We start from the raw sequence: 13,327 nt of genomic DNA on the forward strand, positions 1-13,327 counted from the left end.
CTCTTGACCATACTAGAACCAAATCTGCTGCAGATAATACAGTGATTATGGATATGTCTCATACAACCCTACAAAAATACAAACTCGCTCTTAAGAGTACACTCAATATGCTACATTTCCCTCCTAGCTCACTGTTGATGTACAGCTATGTTGTAATACATCAGTTTTATGTCAACACTAATGTAAAATATTAAATGAAATCTGTCTGGGTGAATTTAACATATTTTCTAAATGTACATTTATTTTACATTTCTCAGATCCTATTCACAGAAAGCCAAGTGAAGCAGGACCATTTCATCAAAATGTACCTTTCCAACTGGAACTGAAACAATTAAGCGTGAATCCTTTCAATTTAGACAACTCTAAATAGACTTTAGTGTCTTAAAAACAGTGACAAGGTGGAATTATTTTCCAATAAGAAATTTAATGACAGAAATGAACAATATCACAATAAAACGTTTTAATTCTGTTCCAGAGATGCGTGATGACTGTAGCTTTCTCTTCTGGGATTGTTGGATTATTTTCGATGCCTGGAAGGTATCACCTTCACCTCTGTTATTTATCAATTTTGGATCACTAAATGTTAAAGTTCAGAAAAGGAAATAAACAATGCAGATTGTCCTGCCTAGGTTTCACAGTACAGACTGACTGCACTATAGTATTCAAGTGAATTTGTGTCTCTTGTATAACAAGGTGGCTTTTTCAAGCTTATTCCCATTCAGATAAGCAGATGCATAGAAATGTTCATTTTTTTCATATTATTTAATGATATGCACCCATTATCATGACAGCAATTCTTTTCAAGCCTTCACAAGATTGTTCTGGAGGCAGCTTATAAAAAATGCCATCAGCCAGTTCTTTACACAAAAGCACCTTGGCTTGGCTCTGATACACACACACACACACACACACACACACACACACACACACACACACACACACACACACACACACACACACACACACACACACACACACACACACACACAGATGCAGATGTGGATATTGTCACTCATTTAAGGTCCAGTTGTGAGTTCTCTGGTCGGGTTTCATTTGTCCCATCTGTCATTCAGATGCAGAAAGAGACAGGTGTACCAAACAGTCCTTTACATGACGTTACAGTTAGGACAAATCACACACATATTGTTCAGACATGGACTGGATCGGGGTCATTGCACACTTGTTCAGGTGAAGGTATGGTCTTTGTGGTTGATGAGACTTTCATATCAGCCCACGGTGCAGAGCAGTATCAGATAATCTTGACCACAGGGAAGTACTTGTGAGCTGTGAAGTCAAACTCTGGGAGCACCTAAGGATGAAGAAATTTGGTATTTTTTAATCTGCTCAATTAAACACCACCCTATGCAAATCTCACACTTTTATACATATAAAAACATCCATTTCAAAATTGGAATCTTGAAAGCCATGAGCCACCACTGACACCATGCGGCTTGGATTACATTAAAATCTACATACTATAGTATAAATATTACATGGAAAACAATGACAATCACGAGAATGTGTGTATTGTGTTACCTTGGTCTCCTTCTTATGCCCTCCAGCCAAGAGCTTCATAACTACAATGTTGGGTTTGGCCACTTTCAGTATACGAGTCACCTGTTGGAAAGTATTAATAACTGATTACTGATATCCAAGGATATAAGAGATGGTAAGAACTATTGTACAAACAAACCATTTCTCTTACACTAGTGCAATACAGCAGAAACTGTTCCTTATACGATTATACAATATTATTTCTCTTACACTTATGCTTCTAAATATGCTTTTGAATTCACATGCAATGTTTTTCATTCTAACAAATCAATCAAGAAGTAGCACAGGTGTAGGTGAGAGGGACTACTACAGTCTGGGCCGGATCATCTAAACATAATGGATCGGGTGAGTGCCCGGGGCATCAAATGAACAAAAATGAAAATGTATAGAAAGCTTTTGCTTCTGTGTTCAGAAACTACAGATACAGCATTTTAAAAGCTCTTGATATATCTTTTATGTATTATTAAATATGAACAATAAGATTCAGAAAACAGATGAAAAACGCCCTTTTGTGGCTGTTGCTGTGTGTGTTTCAGCACCAGGGAGATGTGGAGAGCAGCAAGGAGAGAGAGACGGTAATTCAGTAATTATAGTAGTAGATTATATTCCTGAGTGCTACAGTTCATACATTAGTAAGCTACTTTATTTTATGTCTTGCAAAGGCAAAAAGGAAAGTCCTTCATAAATGTTGTATCTGCCGTTTTTTGACTATTTTAATTTGAAATGAACATCAAATCACTATTCTGTTTTCATTCCTTTAATTTTAATTTTCTGAAAACAACAGAACAACAAAACAACCATTTCTAATAGCCCAAGCCATGCAATACATTGGCTCTATGCGCTATTCCTTATACCTTCATATTACGTCTCCTGGAAATAGTTGTTACCAGGCTTGCCTTATTTGGTATATTTGTGTAATGATTTTTTAGGCATACTATGTAATGGTTTTTCCATTTATTCATCATAAAGGCAATTTATGATAGGAATAACGATATTTAACATGACGTGTTGCATTGGGCTGTGAGGTGTATTCAGATTTGAGCAGCAGTGTAAAGGCTAGTATGGCCTTTTTAGGCCCATGTCTACCTGTATGTGTTGAGCCTGTACTTCAGCAATAAGATCATGTAAATCTATGGTAAATTTCACTTTTTTGTGTGTAAAGTGGGAAGAGGAGGACACTTCAAGTGTGGTCATCCTAGGGTACCACACTGTGCGTATCTGGGCCTGCCGAGAGCAAATGAAAATCTAACTGACATAATATAATGATTCATGTACTGTAAGAGCAGGTATTTATTTTATAATTGTTAAATTTACTGACCTCTGGGTCTGGGCTGGGCACATTTTCTAAGATGAGCTTGGCCTGCTGGAAGTGTTTGCTGGCTGCCAGGTAAAGGTCAGCTGAGCCTGGCGGAGGATTGTACTTCTTCAGATCGGACATCTCCTGGAATAGACAGGATAAGAAAGAGCGGAAAAAGTGAGAAAAGTGGAGTGCAGAGAAGAATAGACAAAGATGATGGGATAAACTGAAAATGTGAAGTCCCTGCTAGATAAATTCCACCCACACAGATAAACAGTACCTTGAACTGGATGTAGTGCACAGGGGGGGGGGTAACCACACTGTTGAAGGGTGCAAAGCGATGCTCATAGCGAACCTGCTCACTGTCCAGTTCAAACTGAGGCTTACGCACCTTCCCATCCATATCCAGTGCTACCATAGTCTTAAAAAAGAGACAGACGCAGAGAGAGGATGGGTAATACCTCGATATGTGTCAAATAGGGTAGAAAAAGAGTCAAGGTGAGTTTGTACTGATGTCCCACCTTGTACATGCCAGCACACATGTTCTGGTAAGCTTGACTCATGGTGATCTCTTTGCTTAGGGGGCGAACTGCAGAGTAAAACCAAATTTAACATCAATACAAGCTCTTCTCACCTACTAGACGAAAATACTTCCACATTAAAATTGTACAGAATGACTTTTTCAGACATTGGCGAACATGCTGTGGTCATAGGTAAAGAATCCACCTCAGCCACGGAGGCTGCAGCAGAGTATACCTTTCTTCTTCTTCTTTGTCTTTTTGCTGCTGCGTCCTTTCAGCTGCTCCTCCAGAATCCGTTCTTCTGCCATCTGAGAGGAGTCTGCTCTGCTCAGAGTTGACATCAGCCATGCATAAAGGAACTCTGACAGGTACCTGCAGTCATAAATTAGGTCATTTTTATCAATTGCTGATTTTCAAAAAGTTGTACATGCTTTTTTCCATTCTTGGCTTGATTATTGCAATGCACTTTACTCGGGTATCGGCCCAGGCTCCCCCCACTGTCTCCAATTGACACAAAATGCTGCTGCTCGACTTATTACCGGGACAAAAAAGGGCATTACCCCTGTGCTTGCCTCCCTATACTGTCTCTGAAATACATCTCTGATTTATTGACCTGGTATGTGCCCTCTCAGCCATTATGGTCCACGGATGTGTCTTGCTGATTATTTCCAGGTCATGGTTTGTGACTAAGGGTGATTGGGATTTTGCTATTAAAGCTCCCACACTATGGAAGTCTCTGCCTACTGAACTCGGACACAATAGGCTTCTAGCCTCTTTTAAATCTCCTCTTTAAACTTTTCTCTTTGTGAAAACTTTTGGAAAAGTTTGATTTGTTTTTATTTATTTGATCTTATTCATTTTAATGTATTCACTTCTCGTATCCTTGGCCTTATTCTCATCTCATCAGCCTTACCTGGTGCACTTTTAACATTGTTAAGAAAAATGCTAGAAAAATAAGGTTTATTATTATCATAGATATATCCGATTTTATTAGTCATAAAAGTAAGCCAGTAAAAACCAACAACACATAACAGTGTGTGTGCTTTACCAGTAGATGTAGTAGTATTCATGCATGCTGTAAAGCTCCAGTTCAAAGCCACTCAGCAGGTACTGGATCATGATCCTCAGATTATGGTAGAGGATCCAGGTGCCAAGACAGGCAAGATGCTGTCGTTGAGGCTCAAGTTTCATCAGCAAGCTATGCAGCGCTGCATCCACCTTCTCTGCCTGCAGGGCCACACACAGAAGCAGAACTTAGTAGCAGTTGGTTCATTACTAATAAAATTACAACTGCCCTTAGAATGGGTGAGAAAAAACCCACAGCAAGAAGACGAGCTATGGATGAATCAATTTTTAACTTCAACTTTATTTTTCGCCACCTAACTTCATAAGAAAAAAAATCATGAGTTGATAAATTCACAAGATGATGTTGTGCTTAAACATAGTAAAAAATAGCAGGTATAGAATATAGGAAGATGCTGCAGTTAACCTCATCCTGCAGTGTGGCAAACTCTTCAAGAATGTGACCCAGCTTGTCTCGCTGCCGAGCTCGGTTATGTCCATGGATCTGGATTAGATTGCAGAATGGCTGTAGGGAGAATGAACAAACACATGCATACACTGAGATATTGAGAAGACACCAAGATAGCTAATGGTGAATTCATATAAAGGGCTGATGGTAGATTTGCACCTAAGGTCAGTGTCACACCCAACACCCAGAAGCAGAACAAAAACATTTCCTTCATCTCACCAGAAAATAAAGTTTTCATCAAACTCTCCTGATGAAGCAATTTGATATATCTTCTCTTATAGTATTCAGCAGACTTCTGCTGAAGTGAAAGCATCTAGCAAAGTGCTCTGGGTGACTCTGCAATGATTATTCAATTAATCTATTAGTTGTCAACTATTAAATTAATCGCCAACTATTTTGACAATGAATTAATTGTCTGGAGTCATTTTTTAAGAAAATATGTCCCAAGCCTCCAATTTCTCTTGATTCAAGCTTCTCAAATGTGAATATTTTCAGGTTTCTTTTATCTTTTATATCAGTAAACTGAAGATCTTTGGATGGTGGACTGTTGGCCAGGACAAAGAAAGACATTTGAGGATGTCACCGTAGGGCTTTGGAAAACATCGATCAGCATGTTTTACCTTTTTCTGACATGTTACAAGCTAAACAACTAATCAATTAATTGAGAAAATAGTTTACAAATTAATTGATAACGAACGCAGCCTCAAATTGAGGTATTAGAATACATCAAATGCACAGACCATAACTTCAACAGTAAAAGTAACATACCCTGGAGCAATGTGTTACAAAGGAGTCAATGTAGTCCTTAGCCTGGTGGTTGTTGAACAGACAACACCTGGAGAGGGACACACACACACACACACACACACACACACACACACACACACACACACACACACACACACACACACACACACACACACACACACACACACACACACACACACAATAAGCAACTAAACTTGTGAAACTGGTGAAACTTAAAAGGTTCACCAGTTCAGAACTAACCAATTTAACCAATGTCAGACTTACTTGTAGGAGAGGACAGGTGGGCTGACAAAGTATCTGAGAGCATCTTTAATCATGTCCTGCATCAGGTGTGTGCCGAACACTTTCTTATTATCTATAAGGAACGTTGTCTGGATTCAGGAAAACAATCTGTTTAGTCATCACACCGGGTTTTACATAGATATCGTATAATATTGTCTGAATTTGAAACACAGTTTATTAAACTGTCAAATATTTTCTGTTGATGGCTGCTTATACAGTACCAGCCAAAAGTTGGGACACACCTTCCCATTCACTTGAAAGAAAAAGTAAATATATATATATAATTATATAATAGCCATTAACTCACCTGAAGGAGAGATCTGGAAAGCACGCATGGAGACTGTTCACTGAATTCACAGAAAAAGTCCTGGTAAAACCCCAAACACAATATTCAAGTCAACATGGGAGTGTATTCATCTTTTATAGTTATATATATCAGATCAAGGCTAGGAAATGTACTTCTGTCTGTATATCTGTTTCTAAATATTTGTATTTACCAGTATGCCATGCAAATTGGTGGTATTGATCACATCACAAACAGTCTTGATGCGCTCTATGAGTTTGCCAAAGTAGGCCACCATGTCCTCCCTCTTAATGATCTTGGCGTAGCGTGGAAAGGTCGGTGGCAGCAGTCTTTGGTTGACCAGAGGCTCAAAGCCCATCATGATAGGGTGATCTGCAGCATATATGGAATTTTAAAAAATCAAAGCGAACACTGTCTCATTCTTAAATAATGAACTCATCTCCTCTAATCAGCCAAATGTAATGGAGTTATCTAAGATAAAACGTTTTTAACAAGCTTTTTTAGCACAGTTTGTAGAAATACGTTGAGGTCAAGGAAGCTAATGTGCATTCTATCGTAACTGACTGTTGCCATGGCAACTACAGTATTGGATGATTGGAGAGCAGGAATGCATTTAATCTATCCGCAATACTTTTTTTATTTAGATGTACTGACTGTTTTCCAAACTGAATCCTAAGCATGTGCAATGTGTGTGTGTGTGTGTGTGTGTGTGTGTGTGTGTGTGTGTGTGTGTGTGTGTGTGTGTGTGTGTGTGTGTGTGTGTGTGTGTGTATGAGAGAGAGAATGTGTTACCTCCTTTAGTGGTGTCATTTTGTGACTGAATGCCATGTTGAATACTGGAATGAATGGCTGATAAGAGGTCAGCTGCCTGAACCACAAGTTTTTGGGCCTCACCCACCGAGCTGGTCTGATTTAGACAAAGCATAAACAAAAACATATATGAAGAGAAGCTGTGTGGCAGTCAAGAGCTCTGCCACTGTCTAATGCTGTATGTGTTTGTATGTGTATTACCTCTTTCTTGGTAAAGGCGATCAGTGCGGTCAATAGAAGTCGTGTGAACTTGATTCTATTGAAAAGTGCCAAGAACTGCTGATGCTAGGAAAAAAGAGAGCATATAAGGACACTAAAGGGGCACACAGGCACACAAAACTATAAATACAGTACTACAACTACTTTGAAGCTCCACAAGACACAAAAAACTACAAAGGTTAAATCTTATTTTTGCTTTGGCCACCCAGAATAAGACCATTTTAGGAGTCTGCTATTTTTCTTTCTTTATTATTACTGCTTTAATGAAACAGCTGGAAATTCCAGAGCAGGGTCTCTAAAGGTCGTATCAATCCCACACTCTGACGGACAGGAGATGAAATTACAACAGCCAGAGGCTGAGGACGACCCAGGATTTAGTTTCTTTATAACAGAAATGAGGATGGGGATACTAGACTAGGAAATTGCAATCACATGTGACAAACAACCCCTTTCACACCAAAGCAGTTCCAGTCCTGGTGCTGGGCTGGTGCTGGATCGCAGTCGGTTCAACTGCGAACCAGCTGAGAACCTGTTTGCTTTCCCACTGCTCAAGGTTCTTGCGGGGCCACGTAACGACGTCACCGCATACGCCAGTCATGTTCGCTGCTTTCCCATGCAGACTAGCGTTTGTACAGCTGTTGCTCCTGGCTCGCATCCAAACACGGCAGATACAATGTATTTGTGCTGCTCGGCAGGATTGAGATGGTTGTTAGCCTTTGTTGTTAGCCGTCAGAGCACAGCTAACTCACAACGCATACATTTCACCATCAGTCAAATGTTCAAGGGATAATTCACTCCTTATCTATTCACCATGCGGTCTTGTTTGTTGTGGGTGGTCTCAATAACCTCGCCCCCTGCCCCCTAACGTAAGCGGTTCTTTCTTCTAGTCCAGTAAAGAACTAGTGCCACTCTGAAACCAGTTTTTCTGGCCCGGAGCCAGTTCTTTGTCTGTGTGAACAGGAAAACCGGTTCCAAATTAAGCACTGGCCCCGAACCAGCACTGTCTGGAACTACTTTGGTGTGAAAGGGGTTTTTAGGTTTTGGATGGTCTAAATGCTAATCCAGAAGCATTCCCATACAGAAAAAACAAACAATCTGCACCAAAAATAGACATGGAGGGTTTACCAAACTTACCTCCAGCTCAACCTCTGGATCTCGCTGCTCACCCTGTCGACTGCGTGTGCTCTGAAGAAGTAGGAGAGAAACCAAGAGACAATGTAATGCTAAGCAGCAGCATTACTATCAGTGCTAGTGAAAAGGCAAAAACTGGAGTTTAAAATGGTCAAGAACAGTTACCTTAACTTTTCTCTGTAACTCATCCTCCACATCTTTCAGCATACCTGGTCAGTTGAACACACGAGAGAGAGAGTACATCAGCAATCTTTGTATTAATTAGTAATGACTTCAGTTGTCCAGAGTTTAAATAAACCTGCAGACTTAATGAACTATCACAACACTGTACTTGTACCTGTCACCCGCAGGTCTGTGACATTATTAGCCATCTTGAAGCCATAGGTCATGGCCTGGAAATCCTCCTACAGAATCAGAAAAAGCATATCATAATTCAAATACAAATACAACACTGAGTCATCAACAGCACACTAACAGGCAGAGCAGAAACATAATTTAGAAAAAAATGTATCCTTGTACTTAATTACATGCTGTTGTCAATGTGTTTCTCCCAGAAATCATAATGTGCCCTTTTCAGATTTGAACAGTACCATTGACACACCCAACACACACACACAAACACACACAAACACACACACACACACACACACACACACACACACACACACACACACACACACACACACACACACACACACACACACACACACAGTAAAAAACAAAATATGCTTACCTCCTCAAACACAGCAGCCTTGTTGACTTTCTCTCGGGCGATGTCACACACCTTTAGGATGCCCAGTGCAAAGGCTTTGAGGGCTGGCTCCTCGATCAGGTCGGGGTTATGGACGTACAGACAGGTGAACACAGTCTGCGCCAGGGAATGGCCCTCTAGCCATGTGATCTGTACATAGACACAAACAAAAACACACAAACATGAGTACTGGATTTTACACAGTGGAGCTGCTCTATAATTCAATGGGCTTCAATGACCCAAGTGCTGTCCTGAATTTATATAAGTAATTACCTTGTTCTGACAACCTTGTGTAGGAGGGCTACTCAAATTCAAAATTCTTGATTGATATATTATAGAGAAAAACACATCGCCAACAGTATACGTTAACATGTATGATGAGATGCTTCTCAGCATTTATTGGCTGAAAAAGGAGATTCATTGGTTGGGAGAGTGAAACTCACCAAACAGCAGAAACATGTGTCTATGATCCCGATGAGTTCAGGAAGACTGAGATCTTTCACTTTGATGGCTCCTTCCTAAAAGGGACACAAGAGAATAATACAACAAGGTGGTTAAATTTACCGTTATGATGAAAGAAACAACACCAACAAAAGAAAAAAAAACAAGTTGAACTGGTCATGGCAATGTGGCAATTATTAAAATATTGAGCTGAAAAACAGAAAATTAGGTTTTGTGTTTTAACATCAGAACATTCATTATTTACATTGTGCAGCAGCTGGAAGTCAGCAGTACTATACCTTGATAGCTTGTTCAAAGTTGAGCACTTTCCTGTTGACCTGGTTTCCAATCATTCCTGCATCCATCTTGGGATCCATCATCTCTATGGCTGACATGGCCTCAAACAAGCCAAACCTGCCACCACAGCAGATAATTTAGTATGAGTGTGTTTTTACAAGGGTAGAACATGTCTTGATTTTTAGATGTTAATATTTGGGGATTAGTTCAATGGTTAAAGCAGATGTAAAACATATTCACACCAAAAAAATCACAATAATTGTGTATTTTAATGCAATTACTTTTTCTTGTCAATGCTGTAAAACTGCTGAAACATTATTTACACTTTGGAAAACTCAAACCAGCATTAATATATATTTTAAGGAGGAAAAACTGACTCCTCTCACTTTGGGCTAAGTGAAAAAATATGTTTTAGTGAGCTGTTTTTTTGAAATGACATTTTAAAGAGTAAGTCTACAAAAAGTATTGTGTCATACTCACAGCTTGTCATGAAGTAGCTCCCCAAGGTTCAATTCTGCATGAATAAAAAGTTTAAGTTTAAAGCATGAAGAAAAGGGGGAAGAAGTTCTTTGTCATACAGTAACTGCACATACAACTCTAACACACAGTCACTTGCAGAGTTTGTACCTTTGCATGCACCCTTGAATTCATGTGTGATATCAACCCAGTTGGCGTTGTTCTTCATCTTTTCTGGGATGCCCAGCCCCCAGCCAGCATCATCATCCTCAACTGATGACTTCATCACCATGGTGACCACTAAAGACAAACACAAAGATGCCAAAACAGAGGGTTAAAGTATTACAGAACAGTAGTGATTACAACAATTTGTAATTGTAATTGTAATAGTTCACTGTAGTCCAATCACAGCATTTTAAGCTTCAGTCATGAATTTAGCCCCTTGCTTATTTCCTCCAGGTTGCTGTGTATTCTTAGTAAATTTTACACATTAATGTTCATACTTGACTTGTGCAACCGGAAGTACAGTTCATTAATATAAAGGACAACAGTGAAGTAAAGGATTGTCATCATGCTATAATGGACTGTGAACTGTCTTGAGAAGCATAAGCTGGAGCATAAAATTGTGTAAATTGCTCGCTTGAGTGGGTGCACTGCAAAGTCTTAACCTTTTAACCCAAGAGCATGTCAGTACTTTGACAGCTGAGGGGAGTTAAGAAAAATCTAATCCCATATCTGTATGACTGAATTTACAGTCATGTTGAGTTTAGCCGAGTCATTTTCAATTTGTACAACTATTATACACGTATGAATAAATCATAAATACACAATTATAAGTCATTACTTTTGAAGCAGTTACAAACCAAAGCAGGTTTATACTGGTCAGGAGGGTTTAGCTTACTACACCTACTATTTTTTTCATTAATTACTTCATTAATGATTTGTACAGTTCCCTTTAGATTTACACCATAAGTAACTGATTTATGGTGGTGTACTTGCTTTATAATGATAATAGAGCATCTTTACATAGTAACCTAAAAGGCAATCAGTGTCTGTAGAGTCGGTTTACAACTAAATTAAATTAACCACGATGAAAAAATCAAGCAAAAATGTATGTAGCTAGACGACTTAAAGTTACGGGTAAAATAATTATGTGTTAAAAGATTTAGCTGCGTATCCTTCAGTCTAGTATCGTGAGGCGTTTAGTTGAGAGTCCTTACAGTGTTAAAAAAAATAAAGAAGATGAACAGTCCTCACTGTCTGCTTATTTATCATTAATAGCAACGCAATGATGCAACCTATAGACTACATTGATTCTTATAATTGCCTATAAAAGGTTAGAACAACATACAAGAAGACAAAGAAGAGGGAGAAGTTCAGATTATTAAAAGATGTGAGATGCGTAAAACAAGTTGCAGCTATCTAATGTTAAAATTAGCTTATAATATCGTGTGCTAACAAGCTAATATTGCCCAACAGTGGACATTTCCTGTACGAAACGTCTGAACATCGTCAGTTAAAAAGGTCGTTCAATTTAATGATATACCCAAAAATCCAAATATTGTTATAAGAAAGAAATATTTTAGCTTGAAATTGACACATACCTTACTATTATGTATTAACCATGCAGCTAATAAGGATCTCTTCGAAGACTGTAGAGTGTAGGGAGCATAAATGTGACGTCATAAGCCACCGTCAACCTGGGACTTGTAGTCTTACATAAATAAAATGTAGTCCTTCCATATAAATGTGTTATACCCATAGACTGGTTATACCCAACAAATTGAGTAGTGGTACATTACAAAATTATGTACATTTTTTTATTCCACCAACAAATTCGTCTCAAGATTTGTGGATGAAAATGACTTTTTTGAAAATCTGAAGGAGTCACAACTAAATGTCTATTTTCTGAATTTCACTATCCATCTGGAATCTGGAAAAAGGGGATTATTTTAACACTCAAACCGACCATTCAATTTACCAGAAAGTCAATGTAAGTCAAGGATGCAATACTTTACTATGAAATGTATAGAGATATAAAGACTGAAAAACAGGTTCTTCCCCAAGCTGTTAAACTAATGAACATTGCCTGGGCCATCTCATTCCACTCACACACACTCACTTGAGGACTACAAATCAAAACTCTTTTTGTGTAATAATATACTCCGGGTGCCTTAAAATGGTTTCAACTGTTTACATATGGCATCTTTTATAATGCATTAATGCCCTTATAGAATATTAATGTTTTATTTATGTTTTAAATTGTTTTTAATTGTCTTAAATATTTTTATGCCTCAGGGAGTGCTATCTAAATTCCGTTATATTATTGTCTGACCCTCATTATAATGACACTAAAGCTACTACTACTACTATATATTTTTACTGTACTTTTATTATTACCATTTTACTTTCTTGTTACAAGACTTGATTATAACTTCAATTTACAATAGTTAACATTTATGATGAAATGTGTCATGATAAATAAGTTTTTTTTTAGTTTTTTTTTTCATGTATAATGTATAGTAATAAAATGTAGTCCTTTGTGGATTTCTCTGGGCACGACCAAACGATCAGCTGTGGAGGATCTCAGGGCTTTCTGTGGCAGATAGGGTATTAAAAGCTCAGTAATGTAAGGTACTATACCATTTAACGCTTTATGGATAATTAAAAGGACGTTAAAATCAATTCTAAAAGACACAGTGAGCCAGTGCAAGTCAGCTAAAATGGAGTGATGTGCTCCCTATTTTTGGTTTTGGTTAAAAGTCTTGCTTCAGAGTTCTGTATGAGTTGTAATTTCTTTATAGACTTTTTTGGGGGAGACAAGTAAAAAAGTGCATTGCAGTAATCTTACCTGGTAGTAATAAAAGTATGAGTTATTTCTCAGCATCCCGTTAAAAATGGCCGTACTTTGGCAACATTTCATAGGTGGAAAAAGCAATGTTTTCAATTATGGAACATTTATTTA

General features: G+C 38.3%; 1 protein-coding gene across 1 annotated transcript; it reads right to left on the reverse strand.

The window, feature by feature from the left end:
• Positions 1-374: 374 nt before the first annotated feature.
• Positions 375-12,044, reverse strand: naa35 (N-alpha-acetyltransferase 35, NatC auxiliary subunit). The gene is made up of 23 exons (XM_062417833.1): positions 11,967-12,044; positions 10,534-10,662; positions 10,387-10,420; positions 9,909-10,023; positions 9,612-9,686; positions 9,151-9,318; positions 8,755-8,821; positions 8,583-8,626; positions 8,421-8,471; positions 7,269-7,352; positions 7,050-7,164; positions 6,451-6,629; positions 6,261-6,320; positions 5,936-6,042; positions 5,672-5,738; positions 4,862-4,960; positions 4,421-4,599; positions 3,608-3,744; positions 3,373-3,440; positions 3,132-3,272; positions 2,873-2,995; positions 1,537-1,617; positions 375-1,309 (listed from the first exon to the last, which is right to left on the reverse strand). The coding sequence occupies exons 2-23, from the start codon at positions 10,652-10,654 to the stop codon at positions 1,250-1,252; spliced, it is 2,175 nt and encodes a 724-aa protein (XP_062273817.1). The 5' UTR covers positions 10,655-10,662; positions 11,967-12,044; the 3' UTR covers positions 375-1,249.
• Between the last annotated feature and the right edge of the window lie 1,283 nt (positions 12,045-13,327).

Source organism: Scomber scombrus, chromosome 4 (assembly GCF_963691925.1).
Source record: "Scomber scombrus chromosome 4, fScoSco1.1, whole genome shotgun sequence".
In the NCBI taxonomy this organism is placed as follows: Eukaryota; Metazoa; Chordata; class Actinopteri; order Scombriformes; family Scombridae; genus Scomber; species Scomber scombrus.